Genomic DNA, 25,042 nt, shown 5'->3' on the forward strand with positions numbered 1-25,042 from the left:
TTTGGCGTCATCGGCGTTGACTTTTTCGCGGAGGCCTTTGACTTTGCTGATCGTGACGCTGACGGAGTTGCGTGGCGGCGTCGTCTCGCCCGGCTTCAGGTTGCCGTCGTCGTCGTAAATGCGGTGCTTCGGCAGCGGCAAATCGTTATCGTCCACCTCCGGTTTGGTATTAACGAAATGCGTCCACAGCGGCATCGCGGTCTGCTGGCGGTGTTCGGCGCACTTGACACCGTCACGAGGCCAAAAGGAGGAGGGCGGGAGAAAAGAAGCGGAAGAGTAGACAGAACGCGTGAGCACACAACACACAAGGAAAAATCAAAAAACATGTGAAAAAAAGTGCAGGGCCTTCGCCACCCCGCACTCCGGCAGACCGACAGAAATAAACCCCATACGAGGCGACACGCAACGCACAAACCGCCAAAGACCCCGCAGGGAGTCGCCGTGCCGTCAGAAGCAAAAAGTAAAAGGAAAAAAGGACCCAACCTCGTACGTCCATCGGTGCCAAGCGCATGTTTCAAACGCTCCCGAACTTCCAAATGGGCGGCCCTGCGCCCGCGACAAACGTGATTGACGTTTTCAGCAACAACGCCGTGTTAAGCGGTGACGATGTCACCCAAAGCAACGGCACGCCTACAAATCCTGCTCTTCAACTCCCGCCCAAGCCGCCACTCGCTGTCAGCTCCGTACGGAACTTCAAGTTGGAAATTGCCATCCGCCACAGTGAATGCACAAAATTCATAGCGCATCCCTCGCGGCAAGATCCCCCTCCATCTCGGTGATAATGATGTCAAGGGCCACTCGTATTTTTGTGGGGATCGTGTGGGGCGGCGCAAAGTCCTTCCGCCACCGCAGCAGCATTTTTAATCGTTAAAGGCAGTAGTGCCGCGGCGGAAGTTGCTGGCACGTGGCAGGATGTACCAACGCTGCATGCGTCCTGCAGCTTCTTGAAAGGCCGAGGATCGAATGTTTGTCCGGTTCAAAAAAAGGCAAATGAAGTTCGCCAAAAGAAAAATTTAAAAAGGCGCATCTTTCGCCAGGCGTTCTGCCAAAGTCGCGGCTTTTCTTAATTTTTTTTTATTCCCATTTTTATTTCCTTTGGCCCGCCCTGCGGCAGCAGCAGCAGCGAGAAGAAGAAAAGGGTGCAGCAAAAGAAGAGAAATAATGAATAAAAAGACAATCACTTCTGTGCAACGCGTCTTTTGTTAAAATCGATGCGGCGTCTCAGTCACCGTCAGAGGCGCCGCCAAAAATAAGTGTTAAAAGGTGAGAGAAGGAAAAGCCCTGCTACGGCCGCACCACAACATAACTCCTCGTCGAAAACCCAAAAGTCAAAATGTCACCCTCAATGAGCGTCGTGGGAACAAAAGGCCGGAGCCGCTCATTGTTGAGGCGTGTGCCGTTCGTCGAGCCGAGATCCAGCACCTGCAGCTCCATCAGCCACGCATCTTCACCGTCGCCTAACTTCTCCATCGCCTCACGCACATGAACGCAGAGCTCGCTAACGTCCTGCGCTGAACCCCAGTCAATCTCCCTGCCTTCCATGCACGCAGTTATCTGCTGGTCCAACGCCTCAGCGTGGGCGTACACAAATCGCACCTCCAGCGCGGCATGTTGTGCGGAACAACTTGTGTGGTCGGTGAGGATGTCGTTCACCTCTCGGTCCCTGCCAACAAGCGTCACCGCTCGGCGTGAGACCGCAGCGTGTGACACCAAAAGCTGGCCCTCCTTCAGCACGCATATGTTGTACGCCGGCAAATACGGCCGGAATACACCGTCCGCAACATCGGCGGCTGCGCAACGACACTCACGCACCTCGTCAAATGATGCTTGGTGCCAATTCAAGACGTCGCGAAGCAAGGCACCATGGCGTGTGCCATCCGCGTGCCGTTTCCGTAGTTCCTCGTAAACGCACGCCACTCCAAGAAAGCGAAAAATGCTGCAGTCGACACCATCCCCCTCTAAAATGCCATGGAGCACACGCTGCGGCACCGTCAGCAACGATGGAAACCACTTGCCCGGGCGAGCCGAAGCAAAACGCGACCCCGCCACGGGAAGGCCCTGTCGTGCGTCCTCCAACGCCCCTGTCCGCCCGTAAAAAGGTTTTTCCATCTCGCCCCGCGCCACGTACCCTTCGCCGTTTAAAAAACAGAGAGCCGCCGCGGCGGGCACAGAGACGACAGGGAAGAAAACACAAAAAGAAAAGGCAATTTAAGTTTCAAAAAAAAAAAAAACCGGCAACAAAAACACAGCAGCCAACGGCATTCACCAACACCAACAAAACACGACGAACTACAGTGTGCAAATTACAGCGCGGAGGGCGGCTGTTTAAGCCACTTCCAGCCTCCCAACGGTTCATATTTCTCTTTTCTTTTCTTTTCTTTTTTTTTTTGTTTTTTTGTTTCTCATCTCTAGTTAGCCCTCATCTTCTGCCGAACGAAACAGTAAAAAGAAGAGTGCAAAAAACCTGCCGGAGATTAAATTTGTGCCGAATCCTCCGGCGCAGTCAAACACCCCCCTCCAGTGCGTCCTAAACAGCAATGCTGAGCTCTAAAATTCCCCACGCATCTCACTGGAAGACACGTCGCGGACACCACTCCAGTGAATGGCAAAAATTTTTCATCCCGCGTTCTTCGACGCCTTTTCGTGCGCTTTCCGTTTGTTTGTTAGTTAGTTTGCCCCTGCATGCTCCCCATTCACACACACACACACACACACACACCAGAACAAAAGACATGCGTGCGGGGCGAGACGCTGCGTGAGAAAATCTACGGCCTTGCCAGGCGGTAGACGCCGTAGATGTCCATCGCCCACTTCAACCAGACAAAAGCCACCACCTCCAGGAGGACAATGGCAGTCCACATGCCCCACGGGGAGCTCCTGCAGCTGGCTGTGCTCGGCCTACCGGCGAGGATCGCCTCCACCGTAAGCGCCTCTTCAGTGAGGCTGGCGCCATTGCCGCTCACGCGCCCGTTCGCTTTAGCGGGTGATTTTGCCCGTCTCTGCCCTCGTGAAGCACTTCTTGACGCCCGGGAGGCAGTGCGTGTCGGCATCCCCTTGCAGTCTTTTGTTTTCGCCTTGCTTCGCTTATTTTGCAAATATTGGCTCCAGCAAATGTGTGGAGACATCGTTAAATCGAGAGAAAAGGAGCGGAGGAAAAGTCAAACAAATAAAAAAAAAACTTCCAAACAACGTAATTGTCACGTGCATTCTTTTTTTTTTTTTTTCCTCTTCTTTCTTCCTTTCCTGTTCCACATTTACTTGTGCGTGCGTCGTCTTTTTTGCTCCCCGCCTAACCCCAACCCTAACATACTCACACTCACCACCTGCCGTAAGCACGACTAATTGCTCGCATGTATACAACGAAGTCTACCATCCGTTTTCTTTCAAAAATTTCTCTGAGTTCAAAAAAAAAGCCCAACTTTTATCCTAATCCGTCCTTTTACAAAAAGTGGCCTCCAAAAAATAAAATTAAATAAATAAATAAATAAATAATTCACGGAACAAAAACAGAAACAAACAAATTAAAGTTTTTTTATAATAAAAAAAACGCTGATCGTGTTGCAAACACACGCACACTTTTAATCAAGTTCATCACTATGATGCGCATCCGCGTGGGAGGTTGCACCAGCAGAAGCACCAGCAGAAGCACCAGCACCAAAGGGAGAAGATCCCGGGGAACTGCCACCCATTGCCTTGGACATCATCTTCTGAATCAGAGGGCCTACCTTGGGGTCACCCATCATCTGCAGAGCAGCCATGGGATTGCTCCGAAGGGTAGCAAGCTTTGCTGCCACCTCCGGATCTTTCATTGCCTCCGCGAGCTCCTGGTCCTGAAACAGGCTCTCCATAAAGGACTGCATGCCACCACCACCAGCACCGCCAGGGAATCCACCAGCACCGCCAGGGAATCCACCAGCACCGCCAGGGAATCCACCAGCACCGCCAGGGAATCCACCAGCACCGCCAGGGAATCCACCAGCATCGCCAGGGAATCCGCCAGCACCGCCAGGGAATCCACCAGCACCGCCAGGGAATCCACCAGCACCGCCAGGGAATCCACCAGCACCGCCAGGGAATCCACCAGCACCGCCAGGGAATCCACCAGCACCGCCAGGGAATCCACCAGCACCGCCAGGGAATCCACCAGCACCGCCAGGGAAGTCACCAGCACCAGACTGCTGCTGATCCCGCTGCTGTTGCTGTTCCCTCTTCATCTCTTCTTCACGTAGTTCTTGTTCACGTTGGCGACGAAGGGCCTCCTGCCGCAGCCTTTGGGCTTCCTTTTTACGTTGCTGGAACTGGCGACGGTCGTTCGTCCTTTTCTGCACAAACCTCAGTATCTCATCGATTCCCTCGTCGTAATCAACGGCTTGTGCCTCACTCAGGTCCTTCAGTGCCTCTTCCCATTTGCCCAGGCGACGATTGACGGTGCCACGAACACGCAGTGCCCGCACATTCTCGGGGTTGAGGTCCAGAGCTCGATTGGCATCCTGCAAAGCTGCGCCCGGTTGTGTACATTTCAGAAAGTAGCTCGCACGCTGGGCCCAGTACATCGCCTTACCAGGCACAATTCGTAATGCTTGTCCCATTAAGTCGATGGCCTTATCGAAATCCCCATCGGCCGCCAACTCTGCCGCCTGCGCCTTGAGCCCCATTGCCCTCTCCTCATCCTCTGGTGTGGGATCGGTGCCATCATAGGCTGCGATGTCATCATCGGACACAGGCTCCAATACACAGCGCTGCGAATCGGGCTCGCTCACGTACTCCTCCTCGTCGTCCGAGTTCGCCTCCTTCCTTACCCCGCTAACGTCCGGTGTGTCCGGAGGTGGGGGAATAGAGGCACCAAGCGACGCCATGTATTCCCGTAACTCCCGAAATTCATTGCGATGAAGATCCTCGGGATGGCAGCGCAGGTGCTCCACCACACGATTTACCGCCTCCAACTCTACTCCACTGAGTACGCGCATTATGCCGTTTGGTGTCCTTCTTTCTTCTATCTATTGCTGCTGGTAATGAAGTTTCTCTTCGATCGCTTCGTCAGTCGATATTCTTCTCTTTGCTGTTTGGTTGCTAAAAGCCACACACTTTCGTGAGGAAAAGAAAAAAGAAAAAAAAAAGAAAAAAAAAAAGAGCACGCACTGACATCCATCCTTCCGTAGCTCTTCACATACTTGTGTGTGTGTGTGTGTGTAAAAAAAGAAAAACACTAGAAAAAAAAAGAAAATATGTCATATGGCAGCAGTAGTGGACGAGGGTTCAACCGTACGGAAATGCGACAGAAGTTCTCGTCGTCGCTCATCGTACTCGTCCGGCGGGACATTGACGAGTCCAAAGATACCGTGGACAGGCCTTGTCTTTTTCGACTTTTTAGATATGGCCTCGGCGTTGACGCCATACAGCGCCTTCATCGTGTCCTCTTGCTGCGATGCACTCCCCTCCTTAGCCGCGTTCTCTTGTTCCCTTACCATTCTGTAGGCTTTGGTGTCATGTTTCCGTGGCTGCTTCCCGTAGCGTGTCTGTTTGTAATATTGACGCAGCACCTCATTCAGATTTTCCAACGCAAACGCCTTTTCCTGATACTTTTGCGTAATAAACGTCTTCAGTGTCAATTCCGACTCGGTCCCTGTCAATGGTTTCATACCTCTCGGCAAACGCGCCTCATAGAGCGACTTGCCCCTCTGATTACCGATAGCCTCCATCAGTCCAACCTCCGTCGCCCGCCATTTGTCCATGTTCGTTGACTTGATCTTTGAAACGTGCACCCCGAGTGAGCGGTGAATACCGGAGCAACGGATGCACAAAAACACACCGTGGTTCACCGACGCCCAGCGCGTACCATTGTTGTTGCAGTCATTGCAGATGTTGTTTGGGGGAATCTGGCAAATGCGCTCAAGACGCTCCCTGTTGGCATCCCAGTCCTCCTCCTCCTCTGCCGCCTCGCCTAATGAAGGAGGAACCTTCTCTTTGTGGTCCTTGCGATGGCGTTTTCTGTGATGTCTCTCCTTCTTTTCTCGACGGCCGTGGTCCTTCTCCTCCGGCATCTTTTGCCGGGCGTAAAATGGCGCGAGCTCCAAGTGCACGCCCACAATCCGATAAAGAGAAAACGCAGTCAAGAGAGAAAAAAGAAATGCCGAGAACACTACAAGACAACAAGACAAGCAAGAAACAAAATGAAACCACAAAACATGCATCACATGAAATCCACATCGCCCACTCTACACGGTGTTTCATGCATAACTATTCAACCATACATTTGTGTGTATGCGGCCGACTCTCATTCGATTACGTCAATCACATAGCCATAAGCAAATCTAAACAATCTCTTCATGTCCCTCCCCCCTTTCTTTTCTCATCCATCTCCTCTCACATGCAAATTTCCCTCCTCTTTCTCCCAAGTCAATCTTCCCCGTTTCCTGTTATTTCCTTCTCCTTTTTTCTCTCTTCTACTCCAAGTCTTCTGATTGTTTCTCACCATTATCACAAGGCAAAGAGGTATTGGAAGAAAATAAAAGGAAAAATGGCACCCATGTCTCAAAATTCATAGTTTTTTTCCCCCGATTTCGCGTCTCTACGGGTCGCCCTTTGTTCTTATTGCCGCTGTTTGATTTGCCTTATACCTCACTGAATGTGAAGAAACACAGTGTCCCCGGAGTGCACATCGTCCCATGTCCCCAACTGCACCCCCCGACTTTTAACATTTACCTCCCTGGGTGGGTACCCTGTCTTGAGCGAGCACTTGGGAACACCCTGTGGATATGCCTCTGGCTGATCCTGATAGGCGCGGTAGGCCAAGTACTCCAATAACAGGTACGCCGGGGTCTCAGGTTTAAGCCGCAATGTCATCTGTCCTTTCGGCAGCCGGCAGCGCAGAGAGAAGGCGTGCTTCTCACCCTCATCCACCTGATATTGGCTGATGTCAATCACTTCTATCGGTGGTTCTGTAGCCGCATTCGCGGGCTGCGATGCCACAATTTCAGGCGTGTCATCAGCGTCATCCTCAACCACAATTGGTGAGCCAAAGCATTTAAAGGGAACCGCACCCGTACCGCGGGTTGCGAGTTTCCTTTCCTCCCATTGTGAAGGTGACCCACGTTCTCCAAGAAAGGAAAGTAACGCCTCGTTGACCTCACTGACATCGATTGCTATACCCTTCATGTTTAATGGCACCCGTGACTCCTTCATCGTGGTGAGGGGGTTTATGATAAGCAGGGTTGGGAGGTCTCTCAACACATCAATGCGGTATCCGTGGGCCAGTTGCTCGCCACGCTCTGAAGATGCGTTGATCTGGTAGATTGAAAACATTTCAAGTGTCCCACTTGCTCCCTCGTAGCGCCAAACATCTCTGTTGACGCAAACGCTTGAAAAGCTGTCCCCAATCAAGCTTAATAAAACCCACCGATCACATTCCAGCGCACGCTCACAGAAGTGTGAAAAGGATGTGCCTCCCTGATGCACAAACGGAGGGGCCACAAAAAACGGCAACGTTGAGTCTGGATCAGCATCCGCATCAAACGGCGGTGGAAACCGCATATTGGAAGGACGCAAGGGCCCCTGTCGTCCCAGCGACGCGGTTGAATAAGGCTCCTGTCTGGCTCCAACGCCACCGTCGAGTCTGCTGATCAAATACGGCGGTGTTGTGTACCCCGGCGAGCCCGCGGCTGACGTCCCGGACGGCGAAGACGCGCCCTGCCGCGCCGGTGGTGGTGGTGGTGGTGGTGGTGCCGGCGGGCGAGCGGGCGGGTGTTCGTGCTCCGCCACGTACAGCGAGTGTGCGGTCGCGAGATCAAAGTTGGCGCAGGCAAGATAGCCGACCGCCTCCTCCTCGCTGCAACTCGTCATGGCCATGAGGGTGGCCACCACGTCACCGTCACTCATCGCTCTCTTCCTCTCACTTTCCCCCTTCTGCAGAGGTCGTTTTGTGCTTCGCTCGTCGCCGGGGATTCCTCCTACACAACTCTTGCGTGGATGGGTTTATGTGCGCCTGTGACGTCAGTGGAAGGTGAGGGCGGCAGCTCCCCGGCTTTGTTTGTCTCCTCCTCCTCCCTGTTTCCTCCTCCGCCTGAGGTGTCCGATGAAACTTTTTTTCTTTTCTTTTTCTGCACTCGCCTCTAATTCTTCCCTCCCGTGCGTGGATGAACGCCATGCGTTTTGCACCCATGCCCCCCGACCAAAAAAAAAATAAAAATAAAAAAATAAATAAAAAATAAAGGCAAAACCCAAAAAAAAAAAAAAAAAAGACAAACACATCTTCACTCGGCTTTTAATTTAACTCCAAGACCCTCAAACGAACCTGCCGCAGAAAAGATGACACGCATAAACGCCCACACCGCAACTCATTCACCGCCGTTGCATACATCTCTTGCACCAACATGGAGAAGGCATTATTCAGTTATCACCCCCTCGGCTTTCACACCCGCATTGCGGCTCCTGAAACAACAAAAAAAAAAAAAAAAAACCGACCTGTCATACAAAAAAAGAAAAAAAAAGGAATAAAATCATTTACATTTATCATAACATCCCTCTTTAAACAACAACAACAACAACAACAACAACAACAAAGACACGAGGCCAAACAGTAAAAGCAAAGGCAACAGTCAAAAAAAAAAAAAAAAAAAACACGCTACATCTCTACATTCCCAACACCGTCCACCTTTTCATCACGAAGGTCATCCAACTCAGCAGACTCTGTTTCGACAGTTTGTGCATCTGGCCCTGTCTCAACTGATACAACGGCCGCTGCATCTAATTCTCCCAGTTCGCGGTATTGATCCACAGGCTGCTCAGCGGCCGGTGCGACACCCTCTGTGCAGGCCATGGCGTCAGTGGTTGTATCCACAGTGTGCGATGTCTCGGTGTTCGAAATATGTTCTCCATTTTTTTCATCCGGTGGTGCTGCCGACGGACATTTATTTTCTTCGAGCAGTCCCATGATTCTCTCCCTCCCTCTCGCCTCCTCCTCAGTAATGCTGGCAGCCATAGGGCTTGCCAGCTGCACGAAAAGGATGTCCATAAGAGTGCTGTATTCTGCCTTGTAAATATCTCGTCGTGCTTTGCATTCCGTCGCCTCAACCACTTCTTTGCAGAACTCCACTTGAATCAAAATACGAAGCTCGCGCTCAGCCTTCACTAACATGCGAAGAAGAAAATAGACGCGCTCGTTCCATAATGCATCCCGGAGTGCACTCTCGTCCTCGACAAGCTGCAGTTGCTCTACGCCGGCATAGAAGTAAAAGGTTTCCATCTCCTCACGCTCGGCAGCCTCTTCCCTCGCTGCCGCATTCTCAAATGCGCTGTGCCGCATCCTCCACAGGAGCAGCATGCGGTCTCGCCACTCGTCTTCAAAAATCCCAACTTCCAAGGAGATGTCAAAACACATGTGTTCCAGAAAAAAGGGCACATCATTTATCAAATAACCCCGAAGCAGCGCACACCCCTCCATGGGCTTCAACACATCACACACCCGCCCTTCCATCTCAAGCAGCTCCAGCTCGGCGCGACGCCGTGCTTCTTCCCGCAGAAGCTGCTGCATGCACTCATTTACAAAAAACAACTGCCGCTTCCGCGCCGAATAACGGCACCAAAACCGTTGCAACTTGCATGCCATTATTTCAAGCCGAAAATCACTTTTCTTGGGTTCAAATACCTTCTCAAACGCCGTTTGCCATTCACGCACAATAGAAACACGCTCGTGCGACTCCATTTGCCGCAAGACAGTCGTAGGGTCCGCCCATGAGGTGGATTCAATGTAGGAGCAGTTACTCAAAAAGATGTCAAACATCATCCTTTCCATTTTCTCCAATTCGGCGCGTCCCCATGGCTCTGTTTTATATTCCAGCACCTGCATCTTGAATTCAATGGCCCTCTGCTTCTCCAAGTAGGCTAGTCGTATTTCCTCCTCGAGAATATCTCTGTAGCGCTGAATATCTCTTCGCTGAGATTTATGTATCCGAGCCAGTTCAAGCTTCTCGCGTTTCTCTACCAAAGCCTCTCGGAGAAAACGTCGCATGCCCGTTCGTCCCACCTCACCATTTTTGTAGCGGCGGTAAAAACTCTTTATGGCATTGGCAGCTCCCGTTTTCTCCTGAAGCCTTCGCAGTTGCTCGCCCGTCTCACGACGTATTTCATTTACAATCCCCAGCACCACTTCTCTCTCCGTCTGCAGGACCCTGTGGCGAGCCACTTCTTCACTCCCAACAAGAAGATCCACGGAGCTATTATAAATCGTATGACGGTAATCTCGCTGTAGGGCGGCGGCATACTCTCTGTGACAGTGGAGCGATGCCTCCTCAAGCAGGGGAAGACAACCTGCAAGATATGCCTCAAAAAGCCCGTTCCGTATCGATGGATCGGTGGCTTCTATTTCAATCGCCCCCTCTTTACATAGACACATAAGCCGAAAAATATTCTCCACGTGTCCTTGCTGACTTTCGTACTTCGACTCCAGGAGGGATATGGCCAGTAGCTGGCGTTCCTCCTCACGCTCCTCCTCCCGCTCCAAAGCTGCAATGCGCAGGATTTCACGCTCATCCAGTTCCAAGTCAAATATATTGCGGAACGACTCCGCCTCGTCCAATGCGACGAAGACCCGCTCGGCCTCCTCCCGCTCCTGTATCATCGTCTTTCCCTTTATTGCGCACAAACTCCGATAGAAAAAGGAGCAAAAGCGGTTCCTTTCAAACTCCTCGCCGACGTCCACCTCTCGGCGCTGGTCCATCTCCTCTTGAATACACCGACTTTTCCTCGGCAAAATAATTTTATCAACGATGTGTTGTCGATTCTCTCGGAGCAGCGCAGCTATCTCCCACTCTTCCTGGGAATTAATGACAACTCGATGCATAAACTCCTTCTCCAAAATATCCGCCCTCTCTGCACCGTGTATCGCAAAAATCTCATCCTCAATAGCCCTGCAGTCCGCCAATAGAGATGCCTTGAAGGAACGCAGCGATTCCATGCCACGCTGAATCTTCCTTGCATCGCGACCTGCCTGGATGATCCGTCCAATCTCGCGGTGGGTGATGCGCCAGCCAAACCGCCCCTCCTTCCAGCGACGGAAGGTTCGTTGAATTTTGACAATCTGACTGCCGTGTGCTCCTTGCTGCTGATAAAGAAATTGCAGCAGGGAAATCTGAGCGGGCACAATCATACTCACCGTTTCCTCGCACTCCTTCGTAAAAGAGATGCGAAGCGCCAGCTCCAAATCCTGCACCCACAGTTGACGGGCCACGGCCTCATCCTCCTCAATGGATGTGCGACTCTCTTCGTGTTCGGCAAGAAGAGCGCCCACATTTGCCCTCATGGACTCCTCCTCACACGCCTTCCGCATCAACTCGCGACAAGTAGACTCCTCAATGCGGATCCTCTCACGTTCTTCCTTCTCGTTTCCCACGCATGCGTCACGCTCAGAAGAGAACTGTGGCATCCGCTTCATCGCATGTTTCTCCAACGCCGTCTGTATCTTCTGGCGCCGTTCCTCCCCTTGACCCCTCCAATACAGCAGACGCTTGAGGTGCATGCGTTTGTACTTCCAGGTTCGAAGGAGAAGGATCTGCTCCTCAAACAAGCTCAGGATACTCTCAAATTCTTTTCGTTCGCACTCTTCAATGATGCTGCGCGCCTCGACATCTTTTTCCAAGATAGCAACGTAGTCCGCGATGCCCAAGGCATTCCGCAGAGCGCTGCGCACCAACGTACGAGACGCGGGAACAGTTTGCGGCGCCAGAGGAGGCAACACCCCACGCCGTTGTTCTCGCTGTTGACATGGTCGCGTTTGCTGCTCAGGGGATGGAGTGCGGGCCAGGGCGCTATCAATGCCGTGCTTCAGCCGCACATAACGCTGAAGAATAAGACGCGCATCCGGCTCCTTCTGTGGCTCTTGATAGACGAGGGACGTGTGAGCTGACTTGCTGAGGGGGTACAACACATCCGCCTCTTCTAGTCGCCGCTGCTTTTCCTTCTTGGCACGCAGGGCGGCTTTACAACGCTCGACCCCCTTACTTGTCTCCGACTCATTCTGCAACCAGTAACGCTCCTTCTCTTCCTCGTAGCGAATGTTCGACCGCTCCTCACACTCGCGGTACTGCAATTCATCCAACTCCTCTCGCAGTACAAATGTGACGTAACTCACAACCATCATCTGGTGCAACACTCGCCGCTCCCAGAGCTCCGTGTCCATCAAGTACTGTCGCTCCTCCGCCTCCAGCACGCACAGCGGCGTTTGGAGCACCTCCACATGAGCCGCGCGGGCCGTGAGGTGACCGTTCTCTGTTGTGAAGCGGAGCCCCTCTGAAAAGCGCGAGGCGTTAACGCCATCCGCCAAAGTCGTTGCCCCAACTGGCAGCCACGGATGCATAATGCGTGGAAGTTGATCCACCGGGTTGTACGCCGCACGCTGCAAAAATTTTTTGCGCACGCCCTGAAGCATCTTGAGGTATCCGTCGTGGCCAATGGCACTGCCGCACACGCGGTGCACCGTGCGCCACCGATCCCGCTCGCGGAAGTCCTCTTCAGCGGAATCTAAAACGCTGCGGCTCTTTTTATGAATCTCCGGAAGAGAATGCCTCATACGATTGAAAGAACAAAGGCTAAAAAGACTAAAAAGAGAAAGGTGTGTTACCTCCAACTTTTATCACCAAAGGGGTTAAAAAATATGTATTTATACACGCCTCCTTTGCTTCTTAACTCGCTGAGACAAACAAATCAAGCACTCACGGTCACACAAAAACCAAAAAAAAAAAAAAACTGCAATCGCAGGAAGCAGGCAGAAGAACGGGAGACGTTGTTGCGCATGTGGCGATACAATAAACATCTGTCTGAAAGCATACAGTAATTATTATTATTATTTTTTTTTTTTTTTTTTTTGGAGGGGAATGGCATAAGTTGCACGCCACAAGGGAAAGAAAAGTAAATGCACAAATGTATTTATGCTCCTACCATTTTGGTGACGACGGCCAACGCTGATCCCGTGGCTCTTTGATCTCCGATCGTGCGCTGGGCGGCTGCAAACGGCCGTGCCAATCCGGGGTTTCCTGCATCGTCGCACGGCGAAAGTGTCGTGCCGCCTCCTCGAGAGAAATTCCCATGGCAGCCGCCTTCTTTGGGAGCACGTGCTGTTCAAACCAGTCCCATTCGGCCGCGGCGTGCTGCAGGTACCGCGGCTCGCCAAATTCCTCCCACCAATTCATTGTCTCCACCCATCGCACACGATTTCGATGCAGTTCACTCTCCTTGTGTGCCTCGTAGTCCTGCTTGTAGCGGAACCGCACGTGACAGAGCGCACAGCTCGGCTGCTCGCCAAAAAGCCAGACGTCCTTCCCGTTGTGAGGAATACGTTTACTGCGCCGATCGATCCACTTGGATTTTTTGCGAATACGAATGAGACGACCGCTGGCCGATGCGGTACTGCTGTTGATCGTCGTCACCTCCGCAAGGAGCTGGCGGGTGAAGAACAGCATGACGGCCCCACCCACCCCCCAAACTACTCACCTCTCTGCCCTTCCTTTCCCTAACCCTTCCCAACGGCACAAAATAAACCAAAAGGAAAAGAAACACACATCCATGAGCCCCACGGTCGCAAAAAGAAAAAAAGAGCACATCGCTCGTATGCAGTATATTTTTCTTTTTTTTTTTTTTTTTTTTTTTTATTCATGCATCGCGGTTGTGGTAGCAAAGAAATCTCTCGGCGTGTAACTGTAAATATATATATAACGCGGCTGAACAGATTTAGTCACTTTACTTCTATGCCCTGCAGACCCACGACAGGCCGACGCTAATTGTGCCCTGTGGGTGCAGAGCCTCCGTTGTGCGCACCACCGCCTGCGGTGACTCCAATAGCGCCCGCAACGGCACCTCCGCCACTCCCAGGTTCGCTTGCACATCTTTCGCTTGCTCGTCAAAAAGAATAAAAACGACGGCGCCCCCCGCAATGAACTCAACAAGCTCTCGATCGACGACCAATCGATGATCGACGGGGTCTGCGTCAAAGACCGGGTCAGTCGTGAAAGGCTTCGAGGAAGGACGCACCACCGTGTCTCGCACGCAGCTTAGTCCAACTGGCGCAGATGTGGTGTAGAACACATATGGTTGAGGCACTGGCGTGCCCAGTAAGCCATTTGCACGAAACACCTGCACCCTTAGGGCCACCACACTTCGCAGCGACAACAAAGCTGCCCGCAATGCATCCGCTGTAAAGAGGGTGCTGCCTAGTGGCCGGTCAAGCAGGACAGGTAACATGAGGTGGGATGCACACATCTCAACTGTGATGGCGCCTGCCGGCTCCCCGTCCCCATTCAACATCTGAACCCTCTCCGAGACTGTCAGTTCGCGACACGACAATAGCGCCACCCCAGGGACTTCTGCCATAGCGACAATTGTGTTCGTTGTCCCCTTCACCTGGTGAAGCTGAAAGACAAATGTCGTGTTTCTAATCGCATCCACCGTAACCTCATCTCTATCGAGGTGATCGTAGTGGAACCGAATATCAAGCGGCTCGTACAGGGAGTAAAAGGTTGGTGACAGCATGGTATCGTATGACTGCAACCCATCCAGAGTAAAAAAGAAGCTAACCGCAGCCCCAGCCGCCTCCCCAATACCGAGGGAACGGAGAAGAACTTCATCACACTCCACATCTTGTATGTGAAAAGAAATGAGACCAGATCTTGCATGCGCGGAATCGACTCCGCGTGCCTTCGATGCAGAATATGCCTCAAGCTGTTGCTTTGCGAAAACGGTCTGAACATGTGAGAGCCGACGGCGCATTTCTATATTCTCATCCAAGAGAGCATCTCGTTCCTGTGAGATCTGCTGCAGAAGAGAGCGGCTCTGCTCAATCTGAGTACTCATCTGCGAGCAGCGCGTGTTCGCAAGTTCCATGTCGAGTGCCGCACTCGCCAACGCCTCGCGTAGTTGATCGGCTTCCCAGTTCTCGTCCCATTTTAACGCATCCCACATGTCGAGCACCTCTTCCGCCTCACCGGCTTCACCCAAACGCCTCGATGACGTCCTTCGCATCGCTGCCACCGTAAGTGCGCGCTGCACGTGTTCATCCCCCAAATCCTCAACGGCGCGACCAGCCAGCGCGGCCCGAGTTGTTAATTCCGATCTTTCCATCTCCGCCTTCTGTAACTGTTCGCGGTACATGGCAGCATCCCCGCGGGCCAACTCCAACTGTCGTCTCAACTCGGCAAGCTGATGCTGCGCATCGAGCAGCTGCGACTCCTTCTCACGTCGCCGCAGCTCGGCATTGTCCCGCATTTCCTGCAGATCAGCAATACGAGAAGAAAGTTCCCGCCGCACTGCCTCCTCCGTCTCCTGGTTGCAGCTCTGAAGCGTTCCCGTTGTTCGAAGCAGCTCTTGCTCCATGTGGATCAGTTCCTCGCTCTTGCGCCGAAGCGTCACCTCCAGCTCCTCCAGCCTCGCACAGCGAACCTGCAATAAACTCTTATCGTGTTCAGCCTCAAACAACTGTTTTTTGGTTTCCGAATGAATGGATTGAAACCGCTTAAGTTCCTCTACAAGACGAGAACATTCCGATTTTAACGTTTCTGCCTGCTGCTGGGCCCATTGCATCCGACTAGTCAGCACCGTAATCTGCTTCGACTTGTCATGCGCCTCATTCTGCAACTGTATGAGCACCGTGGGGTCCACGGAAGAGAGCTCCTTGAACCGCTCAGAGTTCTCCTGCTCTGAAAGACGAAGCTTCAGCGCCAAGGCATCCTTTTCTCGTGTAAGAGCATCAATAATCTTCCGGTACTCCGATTCCGAATGATGCCGCGCGCTTTCAGCCGTCGCAGCCCTCTCGTTGAGGACGTCAAATGAGTGCTTCTCAAAGGAACGCTGTTGCCGCTGCAGAAGATGCGCGCTTTCAAACTCCGCGCGGGTGCGGGCTAACTGCTCGCGAAGGGCATCGCACTCCGCACTCACCTGGTCCCGTTCAGCCGTTACGCGCGCAATATCCTGGCGTAGCTGATCCAAAACAAGACGGACAGCGGGTGGCAATGCTGATGGTAATACCGGTGTGACGGTGCCGGTAGTATTTTCCGCTACTGCCGTGGTTTGTGGTGCACCCGCACGCAACGACGCAATTTCTAATTGGGCCTGCTGCAATGCTTCGCGGCAGCGTTGAAGTTCCTTCGACTCCATTTCAGCGTGCGTGGGTCCGGTCTTTATGGCATCTAAGTGAGGCAGCGACGTTGCAAACCCCCGTCTCGTGAATTTTTTGGCCCCCGGCAAGCGGAGCGAGTGTGCGCGGATGTCTCCCGAGGAAGCAGGGCGGACTGTTGGCAGCGTGGTGGCGGTGATGTCGTCCAGCTGCTGCAGCATCTCCGGTGAGACACGCTTCAAATCCTTCGTCAGTTTGTAGAACTTCACCTGGACAACTTTAAGCTTCTCCCGCAGCTCCTGCAACTCGTGTTTCAGCTGACGGTTCTCCTGCAGTGCTCGCTGCAGCCGGTCCTCCCTGGCATCCGCCAGATGTGCATCACTCGTGCGAAGCATAAAAAGCGCGGATGCGCGTGTGGCCGCTTCCTTTGGCCTTATTCCCTGCGCCCTCCACTGTTGCCTACTCTCACGTACCCCTCGTCCGCAGTTTCTTCCTGCCTGTCCCCTCGCCATTCCCGCAGACACACACACAGGAGCAGCAGCAGCAGGCAGCAGGCGGTAACATGCGTTGAGGATCCAGAAATAGCAACAAGCCAAAAATAAAATAAAAATGAAGCACATGTGAGCATATGGAAACAGTTGTCCCCTTCGCCACCTCCTCCGCCTCATATTGACTGTTATAAAACACAGACAAACAAACAAGAAGTGTGCAAAACAGAAAGTGAAAAAAAAAAACACGCAACTCACATTTGTTGTCCTCGGGCAAACGGATCGATGCCAGACGCCCAAGAAACATTCTCCCGACGTCTGCGTGCCTTCTCCCGCTCGTGTTCTGCCTGTTCCTTCGCAATGCGCTCGGCGTGCTTGCGTGCTTCTTCAAGGAAGAGTTTGGCATTTTCACGTTCCTCGGGTGTGCCATGTTGTCGTCCACTGCCGTCCTCCATCATCGCGTAGGCAACGGAAATAGGCCGATCCCTATAGACTTTCTGGTCCATCTCATCAATGACCTTATCGCTAAATGCAAAGTCTTCGTAGGAGAGAATAACAACACCGCGAAAGTTCCCCTCAACGTCACGCACCTTGCGTGGCGGAACGGCAAACTTTCCAAATTGCCCAAAGAAAGATGTGAGATCGTATTCCGTGACGTTGAGGTCCACACCACGCACCACAACCTTCGCCCCAATCTCGTGCAGCTCATGCACGGCGTGGCGATTGTGTACTTGACTGCCGCTTTCCTTTATTGAGATATCCGTGCTGGCGTGGGACACACGCAACTCCTTTCCAAACAACCTGGCACGGCTGCGGTAGAGTGCCTCGTAGCAGTACTTTGCGTCCTCCGCGTTAATAAAATCCACAAAGCAGAACGTCTTGTGCTGTGCACTGCCGGTAAGATTGCCGATTGAGGGCCACGTGATGTTTGCGATGGGACCGAACTGCGTGCAGAGCTCATGAATGATGTCCTCGTCGCACTGCTCGGACAAATCACTGAAAAAGACACGGCGGAGATCCTCCCGCTTAAAAGTAGCCATCACGACCGACCGCCACACCGTCTACTGCGGAAGCCACACAATGCCACCTCTCCCCCCGCCAACCACCAGCCACGAAAGAGTTTTACAAAAAAAGAGATGGGCACAAAGAAGCAGCAACAACGGAAAAAAGATCACATGATCTCACACACGCAAAGAGAAAAAAAAAAAAATGAAAAAAAAAAAAAAAAAAGCGAGGAACACAAATCGTCATCCAAAATAAACTCCCTGAGAGAAAGACGGAAGATGAAAAAGCAACGCCACAGTACCGCACAGGACTCAGAGAGGCCCCCCCCCATTAGGAGAAACCGTATATATATATATATATATACCCAAAAGGGATGCTCCGTGACGAAAACAAAGTAATAAAAACAAGTGCGCGTTGCTCCTGACCCCGCCCCACCTCAGAGTGAATCCAGTGTGTTCAATGCGAGATTCAAGTCACTTGGCTCGTAGCGAGCGAGCGAGGGCACAAGAACAAGCGCCTCCTCCACGGACTTTGGGCACAGCGTGCCTAATGAAACCACTTCAAAAGGCTTCATGCGCGCAGTCTTTAATGTGCCGTGGATCTCCCCATCCTCCGCGGCCTCCCGCATCCCCGTCACATTCCCGTTGCTGTCGAGGATAAAATTCGCCAGATGTGCGTTCGCAAAGCCCGTCTCGCTTTCGCCACGCAGACGCAACTTCATCTTCATGAGATGCTGAACACTTTGCTCGTCTGCACATGTCTCCTGCATCATCTCAACCTGCTCCCGTATCCTCTCAATGAGGACCATTGCAGGAGATTCCAAACCCGAGTCTTCGTCTGTATTTTGCCGCCCACGCAACAGCTGCACCACGACGGGCAAAGTGAGCGGCTCCGCCTGACTGAAGACAGGGCCGAGGTCTCCCTCCACGTAGTTCTCGCCGCTCATCGCCCACCCGCACTCACACGCACAGAAAAAAAGACTCTATTTGGAAATTCTTGGAATAAAAGAGACAGTCGTAAATAAAATAAAAAACGACAAGAAGCCAAACAGTAAAGAGAGAAGGTGAGCCAATAAAGCAACAATAATATTAATTAATTAAAATACAACATTAAAAAGCCCAACATGTTTTTTTGTTTTTTTTTGTTTTTTTTTTTTTTTTTTGGTTCATCAAAGCAGAAATGCCGCAGCAGACACGCTGCGGGCACTTGGAAGAAACATATATCATTTCCTCTACAGTTCTATTGCAATTGCTTCTTATTCACCTGACCGCAAGGGGGTTCCTTTCGGCGACGAAGTTGCCTTACGAGAGCAGGAGGATGTTGTCGCGAGGAGATCACCAGCGCTCGGCCCTCGACAAACAAACCCCCTGCCACCTCATCTTGATGCGCCTTGTGTTCTTCTGGGCCTTCTGCTTGATGTTTGACGGGCCGACGTGGGTCCCATGCGCGTCTTGTGTGACTCCTTGGACGAGAGGAAGAGGTGGCTCTGGGTGATGCTTGGAGACCAACGGGTTGCGACAGCGCACTACAACTACTCGTGCGGGAGCTGCCTTGTCGCGCACCAGTCATGCCCAAGCTAGACAACGCGTTCAGTCGTCGTTCATTTTTCAAATGACTTACAGCCGCCAAGCCGGACGTGTGCGGCGGAGTAAATATGTGTTTTGTAAAATCATAAAAACACCGCTCAAAGACGGACTTCGTTTCTTTCCTTCGCACGCCGGGGGCAGGTTGCGGCGGACCGTTGGCGGGTCGAACGACGACAGGATCACGGAAGTACAGCCGTTGCAAATAACGCCGGGCATACGATGCTCTGTCACCTGATCCCACAACATCGTTAGATGACGCCGATCGAGTAGGACGCGGTGGAGGAGTAAAACTCTTTTTTATCGTTGCGGCGGTGTCACATGGGTCCGGTTGAGCCAATTCCGATGATGCGCATGGAATGACGGAGGACCACATCGTCCTGCTATTTAAGTCCTGTGCTTCTCTACTGGAAATATTCCCGTTCGGGGAAAAAGTGGCGGTGCGCTCCAAAATTGGTGGGCCAATGTCATCCTTCAAATCGCTCTTTACGAAAAGGTGTCGCGGCCCCATCATACTCTCCAGGGAGGACGCCCAAACGGCGGGGTCCCCATCACTGTCCTGCGGCTGTTCACTTTCAGTTGCTTGAGGTGTAAACTTCGAGCGTGACTCCATGGAAACTTGCGTCGTGGGCCAACAAATCACCGTGGCGGCTGCACCACCGACCAAAGGCCGGGGTCGCTCAGGTGGCGAACGGTGGGGCGTCGCGAACCTCACGCTTTTCGCCGCTGGCACCCCACGAGACATCCCTCTCGTGTCCCCCTCCTGCGAGAAGGGCACCGCCTCGTCGCCAAGAAGGCGGTTGAGAAACTGCAGCACGGGGAATCCATCGCTGCCGTCAGCGCAGCTGGACGTTATAAAACCCAGCATGGTGGCAGCCGGTGACTGCGGCAGCTGCAGCTCAGTCGCTGCGGTGAAAAGCGGCTCCGCTGGCACAACCGCCTTTTCCTTCAAGAGTGTGGGGATCGGCGGCGCGGGCTCGTTGCTTTCTGACAGAGCCGCCCTTTGCTCACGGATGGCGCCACGACTATCCACGGCGGTGTTTTCCCGCTCCTCCTCCTCCTTCATGAGGCGCAGCAAAAACCCTATCGTTGGAAAATCGCTGCAGCCGCTCTCCGCCCCATTGATGCCGCAGGAGATAATGAAGTCCAGCATCCGTGCGACTACTAAAGACGCTGCGCACGACCGTGGCCAGCGGCAGCAATAGTCATGACAAAAGAGAGAAAAAAAAAAGGCAAAAAAGACCAAAAAGACAGCTGTCAATGAGGGACCCAACAACAACAAATTTAAAAAAAGGAGCAAACACAACAACAACAGCAACAGCAACAGTGGCAAAAGGGACGACCAAAAACAGCGACACAAATATAATAGCAAGAATGATGATAAATACAGCACGCAAAAACAACGACAAAAGACACACACGCATGGCGGGGGGCCGGCGATGTGAACGACCCAAAAAAAATTCAAAGCAACACACACACACACAGAAAAAAAAAAAAAAAAAAACATATCACAAATGACGCACACATTCATATGTCTGTGTGCAATGCAGCAAATACCACACCTCCCACTGCCCCACGCCCCCTCCCTCTTCTCTCGATCCATCTCTCAGACCACCCGCCAGGCACTAGAGCCCAATAGCTCCCTCTCCCTCACTCTATGTATATATATGTATATATATATTCATTGACTTTATTTTCCCCCTCTCTTGTTTTCTGCTTGCGGAAATCCCCTTCTTCATGGAGTCCGCAGTAGTCTCTGCTCCTCTTTTCTTGTTTATTCCCCTCCCCGCCCTTTCTCTCTCTCCCTCCAACAGTCTCAAAGCATCAGCAAAACTCACCAGCAGCGACCACGACGCCCCGCCTTTCGCTCCACTCCATAAAAAAAAAAAAAAAAAAAAAAAAAAAGTAAAAAAAAAAAAAAAAACGGCGACAAAACCACTTCTCTAATTCATTCATTCACTTTTTCATGCATTTCTCTCCACCCATTCTCCCTTCGTTAACTTATTTTACGTTTGTTTGCTTATGCCGTCCATCATTTCCCTATCCCTCCGCAACTTATTTTATTCATAAAAGCGCAAGTACTCTATCTCTCCATACCTCTCTCTCTCTCTCCCTCTCCCTCTCTTCCACTCCCGCCTTCGGCTTGCATCCACATGCACGTGTTTCTCAGCCCCCCGCCCCCTCACCTCACCGTCACACAAAACAGTCCGTTTTAATTATACATGCTCCCCCGCTTCATGATTCTTCTTACTTCACTGTATCCCTCCCTTTCCCTCTTTTATCTGCTGCGTCCACAGGCACCCCCATTACAAACATGGCCCCCCCACCTCCCACACAGTTGTGTACTCAGATACATTGCAACTCTCTCACTTATTATTTCTCTCCCCCCGCCTCTCAGCCATCACCAAAGTCACCGGTACAAAAAAAAAAAAAAAAACAGATAAAAATCGCGTACTTCTGTGTGTGCATGTGTGTGCATATACAAAAATATGCCCACATATCAAGCTCCCTCGTGCAAAACATTAGAAAGAGTACAGAAATTTAAAAAAAAAAAAAAATTTGTTTTTTTTTTTTCCCCTCTCCGCCATATAAATAAATATAAATATAAATGTGCATTCAAGAAGGCGTTGGCATCACCGCCCCGCCCCACCACCACCACTCCGAAAACAAATGCAGACAGAAGCACGCAAAAACAAAACAAAACAAAAAGAAAAAAAAAAAAAAAGAAAAAATCACAACACGAGGATCAAACCAAACAGCCTTGTGTTCTCGTACTTTGTATTGCAGCAGCTAGTTGGCGGTGGCAAACATACAAGGTGGGAGTGAAGAGAATAAAAGCATCATCCCCAAGAGATCGTCCAAACTGAAGAAACACAAAATTTAAAAACAAACAAAAAAAAAAGACGGAAAAACACATATGCGCAAAGGGAAAAAAAAAAAAATGGAAAAAAGAAAAAAAACGGAATGCGCTATTGTGTGTCTGAACCCTGTGTCCATGCATCACACTCACACTCACACACACACAGAGAGAGAGAGAGAGATATATAAATACATACATACAGGTGCTATATACCACTGAAAACAGGCAGGTATTTCACATTCTGTTGCAAAATCCTCATCTCCCACTATCCCACATTTTCGTTTGTTGGAGTTTTGTTTGTTTGTTTTTCACATTGCTTCCCACCCTTCACTTTTTCTTCACTTTGTTCATTCTTTTTCACTTCAGCGTCAATTCGCCATCCCATGTCATTCCTCCTCCCTCTTTCACGCCTTTTAAGCTCACTCCGTGGTGAGTAGCGACATGAGGTGTTGAATTGTGTGGGCGTTACGGCTCGGTGTGGCCGGAAAAACAGTAGGAGTTCCTACGCGATCATTAACAACAGTATCACAGCCACCGCCTCCTAATAAGCTCAGCAACCCCGACGAGTTCTTTGCCTCCGCAAAAGAGGCTGAAGAGGTGCTGGGGTTCCTGTGGGTACTGCTCCTTAATTGCGTTTCCGCCGGGCTAGGGTCGTTGACGTCACCACCCGCCCCGACTAGTTCCCGCAACAGTTGACTCTTAAGCGCCTCTGAAGTAGAAGAAATGTCAATGTGCTTGTTGGTGCTCACTGTAGACTCGCCGTTGCTACCGCTGAGGGAGCCCCACACTTCCCCATGGGATGCCGCAGAAGCCATCTTATTCAACTCATGACTCAAAAAGACAGGGTTCTCTCCCGCTGTCAGTGTGGTTGGTTCCGTCCTGGCCGTCGTTGTTGCCCCGCTACTAAGTGTAGGTTCCCACAGACCTGCGTATCCATCATACCAGATGGCCGTGTTCAAAGGGGTTTGAGCAAGCGTCGAAGCCACCCAAGTATCATCGCCGACAGCATCATTAAGACTACCTGAGAAAGGAAAGTTGGGTCCATCCACTCTGTTCGTTGTGTTGGAGTTTTGGTGGTTCGCAATGGAGGGAAGATCCTGGTGGCCCCCTTCACTCTTCCCTTTTTGTTGTTGTGTTGCAGACTCTAAAAGCACTTCATTTATTATTCCATTGAGCGGTGTCCAATGAATGTCGTCGTGAATCCTATGACCAGCAAGCCGACTCCCCCTACTTTGTGACGCACCGAGTTTTTGCTTCATCACCTCATGTTGTTGTTGTTGTTGTGGATAGTGTTGACGATGGTGATGTGACTGGTGGTGGTGTTGCTGCTGATGTGGCTGGTAGCTTCCATGCTGGTTGCCGTTTCCCACTGCATTATTGCGGCCCCATGCCGTGCTCGCACTCGGAGAGCTCTGAGGCGCGGAAGAAGCAGCCATAGAAGAAGGCCGTCTATTTGCCTGCTGACTCCTCGGTGCCGGAATAAGTGTGCTGTGTGTTGTTGTGGCTGCGCTCTTGTGCTCCGTGACACGATTGGACTCGGCTGACGTCGTCCCTGCATGAAAGCTGTGCTGATGTTGGGATTGGTGTTGCTGCTGCTGCTGCTGCTGCGAGACTGAGTGGCTTCCGTCAACGCGCTGTCGTTGAAGCATGGCGGCCATAGACGTAACACCGTTATTGCCATTTCCCATCGGTGCCGCGGAGTTATTGAAGTACGCCACCACATGGGCGTTGTTGCAGGCTGCGTGACTAAGGCAGGCGCCCTGTCTCCAGTTGGCGCACAACTTCATTGGCCCCTCCATTCGCCCCTCGCGCTTGAGCGCAAGCGCCGCCTCGCTCCCCTGCGTGGGGCTGAGGTCCTCCTCGTTCACATACAGCGTGTGCGAGGGGGATATTTGTACCAAAACACGGTCCGCCGGACCCGTTGGTTGAAAAAAATGCTTAGTCACGTCAATGCCTTTCGCACGTCCTTTGCCGCGTCCCATGGTGTGCAGACACAAGCAAATAAATATATTTCTTTCTTTATATATATATATGTATACTTTGTTGTTGTTGTCGTTTGCCCCCCTTCTCTATTCCTTTTGCCAAAAATAAAAACAACTACTTTTCCTCCTCCTTCTCTTTTTTTCCTCCTTTTGTAAAGCTACTAAAACTGCTGTACGATTAAGGCAGATGTGTCAGTTGCTCACTGAAGCCACTGTGTGACGAAAAAAAAAAAAAAAAAAGACACAGTAATGTAGTCACCATCGTCATCGTAAAAACTAACAAAGCGAAGACGCAAAGCCTCGCCACACACGCACACAATACGCCCAACACAACAAACACTATATATAGACGGTGAGTCGTGAAGTGATGGTGGTTCTCAAATACAGAGCCCCCAGTTGATTCCCTAATGCCCAGCAGCAAACTAACATCCCGGCTCACAAGGGAAACAGAGCAAATGCGGCAACAAAAACAACAACAACGCCAGGCTTCATTTGTCTTCATCCGATCTTTTTACGTAAGGTAAACATATGTGTGTGTGTGTGTGTACGCGAGAATGCGGCAATGTCTTCATTGCCTACCGTGAAGCCGATGCAGACGCGGCACCACTCATTGACCCAGCGTTGCGGTGGGTACGAGAGGACTCCACCTTGCGGCGCAGACGCCGACCAGTGCTCAAGTTCTTCTTCATGAGAGCCGCGTCGCGCTCCACAACCTCCTTGCGGTTCACATACTCTGCGTTAAGGTGTCGTCGGATGCCAATCTTTGCTATGTCCGGGTGGTTCACGCCGTACAGGTGGTCGTAACGCGTCTCAGGCACCTCGTTCATCCACGTAGGGGAGCGGTCGTGCAGACTACGAGTGCGATCCTCGTAAATGTCACCTGAGCGCACATCATCATACCGCTCCTTTGATTCCGTGACGTATAACGTCTCCTCTAACGGTGGCTGCTTCCATGCAGGACGTTCGTTAAAGAACGCTGGTATCTCCACCGTTGCTAACGGCGCCTGCGTGGCGTCTGGGTGGTTGAA

At 51.7% G+C, this 25,042-nt stretch overlaps 14 protein-coding genes across 14 annotated transcripts, besides 28 other annotated features; all 14 read right to left on the minus strand.

Annotated features, from left to right (window-relative positions):
• On the minus strand, nt 1-195 carry Tc00.1047053510143.5 (hypothetical protein, conserved; the record flags this gene model as incomplete). Its single annotated transcript, XM_806399.1, has 1 exon — nt 1-195. A coding segment is annotated over one exon (195 nt), but the record flags the coding sequence as incomplete, so codon positions are not given.
• Nucleotides 1-25,042: a sequence feature (heterozygous, Esmeraldo-like haplotype).
• On the minus strand, nt 1,285-2,109 carry Tc00.1047053510143.10 (hypothetical protein, conserved; the record flags this gene model as incomplete). The annotated part of the gene is made up of 1 exon (XM_806386.1): nt 1,285-2,109. One exon carries the CDS (start codon nt 2,107-2,109, stop codon nt 1,285-1,287), a length of 825 nt encoding a protein of 274 aa, XP_811479.1.
• Nucleotides 2,359-2,401: a microsatellite.
• Nucleotides 2,695-2,719: a microsatellite.
• Nucleotides 2,766-3,125, minus strand: Tc00.1047053510143.17 (hypothetical protein, conserved; the record flags this gene model as incomplete). Its single annotated transcript, XM_806397.1, has 1 exon — nt 2,766-3,125. The coding sequence occupies one exon, from the start codon at nt 3,123-3,125 to the stop codon at nt 2,766-2,768; it is 360 nt and encodes a 119-aa protein (XP_811490.1).
• Nucleotides 3,207-3,245: a sequence feature (CT-rich).
• Nucleotides 3,470-3,492: a microsatellite.
• Nucleotides 3,519-3,547: a sequence feature (AT_rich).
• Tc00.1047053510143.24 (Hsc70-interacting protein (Hip), putative) lies at nt 3,579-4,967 on the minus strand (the record flags this gene model as incomplete). Its single annotated transcript, XM_806398.1, has 1 exon — nt 3,579-4,967. The coding sequence occupies one exon, from the start codon at nt 4,965-4,967 to the stop codon at nt 3,579-3,581; it is 1,389 nt and encodes a 462-aa protein (XP_811491.1).
• Nucleotides 5,096-5,129: a microsatellite.
• On the minus strand, nt 5,229-6,191 carry Tc00.1047053510143.30 (hypothetical protein, conserved; the record flags this gene model as incomplete). Its single annotated transcript, XM_806387.1, has 1 exon — nt 5,229-6,191. One exon carries the CDS (start codon nt 6,189-6,191, stop codon nt 5,229-5,231), a length of 963 nt encoding a protein of 320 aa, XP_811480.1.
• On the minus strand, nt 6,619-7,875 carry Tc00.1047053510143.40 (hypothetical protein, conserved; the record flags this gene model as incomplete). Its single annotated transcript, XM_806388.1, has 1 exon — nt 6,619-7,875. The coding sequence occupies one exon, from the start codon at nt 7,873-7,875 to the stop codon at nt 6,619-6,621; it is 1,257 nt and encodes a 418-aa protein (XP_811481.1).
• Nucleotides 7,697-7,721: a microsatellite.
• Nucleotides 8,170-8,236: a microsatellite.
• Nucleotides 8,431-8,495: a sequence feature (A-rich).
• Nucleotides 8,527-8,558: a microsatellite.
• Nucleotides 8,597-8,616: a microsatellite.
• On the minus strand, nt 8,621-12,562 carry Tc00.1047053510143.50 (hypothetical protein, conserved; the record flags this gene model as incomplete). Its single annotated transcript, XM_806389.1, has 1 exon — nt 8,621-12,562. One exon carries the CDS (start codon nt 12,560-12,562, stop codon nt 8,621-8,623), a length of 3,942 nt encoding a protein of 1,313 aa, XP_811482.1.
• Nucleotides 12,839-12,858: a microsatellite.
• Nucleotides 12,927-13,451, minus strand: Tc00.1047053510143.60 (hypothetical protein, conserved; the record flags this gene model as incomplete). The annotated part of the gene is made up of 1 exon (XM_806390.1): nt 12,927-13,451. One exon carries the CDS (start codon nt 13,449-13,451, stop codon nt 12,927-12,929), a length of 525 nt encoding a protein of 174 aa, XP_811483.1.
• Nucleotides 13,610-13,639: a microsatellite.
• Nucleotides 13,735-16,491, minus strand: Tc00.1047053510143.70 (hypothetical protein, conserved; the record flags this gene model as incomplete). The annotated part of the gene is made up of 1 exon (XM_806391.1): nt 13,735-16,491. The coding sequence occupies one exon, from the start codon at nt 16,489-16,491 to the stop codon at nt 13,735-13,737; it is 2,757 nt and encodes a 918-aa protein (XP_811484.1).
• Nucleotides 16,839-17,624, minus strand: Tc00.1047053510143.80 (RNA-binding protein, putative; the record flags this gene model as incomplete). Its single annotated transcript, XM_806392.1, has 1 exon — nt 16,839-17,624. One exon carries the CDS (start codon nt 17,622-17,624, stop codon nt 16,839-16,841), a length of 786 nt encoding a protein of 261 aa, XP_811485.1.
• Nucleotides 17,776-17,814: a microsatellite.
• Nucleotides 17,933-17,952: a microsatellite.
• Nucleotides 18,026-18,535, minus strand: Tc00.1047053510143.90 (hypothetical protein, conserved; the record flags this gene model as incomplete). The annotated part of the gene is made up of 1 exon (XM_806393.1): nt 18,026-18,535. One exon carries the CDS (start codon nt 18,533-18,535, stop codon nt 18,026-18,028), a length of 510 nt encoding a protein of 169 aa, XP_811486.1.
• Nucleotides 18,671-18,693: a sequence feature (AT_rich).
• Nucleotides 18,716-18,751: a microsatellite.
• On the minus strand, nt 18,829-20,775 carry Tc00.1047053510143.110 (hypothetical protein, conserved; the record flags this gene model as incomplete). The annotated part of the gene is made up of 1 exon (XM_806394.1): nt 18,829-20,775. The coding sequence occupies one exon, from the start codon at nt 20,773-20,775 to the stop codon at nt 18,829-18,831; it is 1,947 nt and encodes a 648-aa protein (XP_811487.1).
• Nucleotides 20,443-20,581: a microsatellite.
• Nucleotides 20,829-20,853: a microsatellite.
• Nucleotides 21,051-21,096: a microsatellite.
• Nucleotides 21,254-21,297: a sequence feature (CT-rich).
• Nucleotides 21,710-21,746: a sequence feature (AT_rich).
• Nucleotides 21,759-21,782: a sequence feature (AT_rich).
• Nucleotides 21,861-21,904: a microsatellite.
• Nucleotides 22,102-22,132: a microsatellite.
• Tc00.1047053510143.120 (hypothetical protein, conserved) lies at nt 22,452-24,014 on the minus strand (the record flags this gene model as incomplete). The annotated part of the gene is made up of 1 exon (XM_806395.1): nt 22,452-24,014. One exon carries the CDS (start codon nt 24,012-24,014, stop codon nt 22,452-22,454), a length of 1,563 nt encoding a protein of 520 aa, XP_811488.1.
• Nucleotides 23,299-23,372: a microsatellite.
• Nucleotides 23,617-23,640: a microsatellite.
• On the minus strand, nt 24,590-25,042 carry Tc00.1047053510143.129 (hypothetical protein, conserved; the record flags this gene model as incomplete). Its single annotated transcript, XM_806396.1, has 1 exon — nt 24,590-25,042. A coding segment is annotated over one exon (453 nt), but the record flags the coding sequence as incomplete, so codon positions are not given.

Source organism: Trypanosoma cruzi, genomic scaffold (genome assembly GCF_000209065.1).
Source record: "Trypanosoma cruzi strain CL Brener 1047053516649 genomic scaffold, whole genome shotgun sequence".
Lineage (NCBI taxonomy): Eukaryota > Euglenozoa > Kinetoplastea > Trypanosomatida > Trypanosomatidae > Trypanosoma > Trypanosoma cruzi.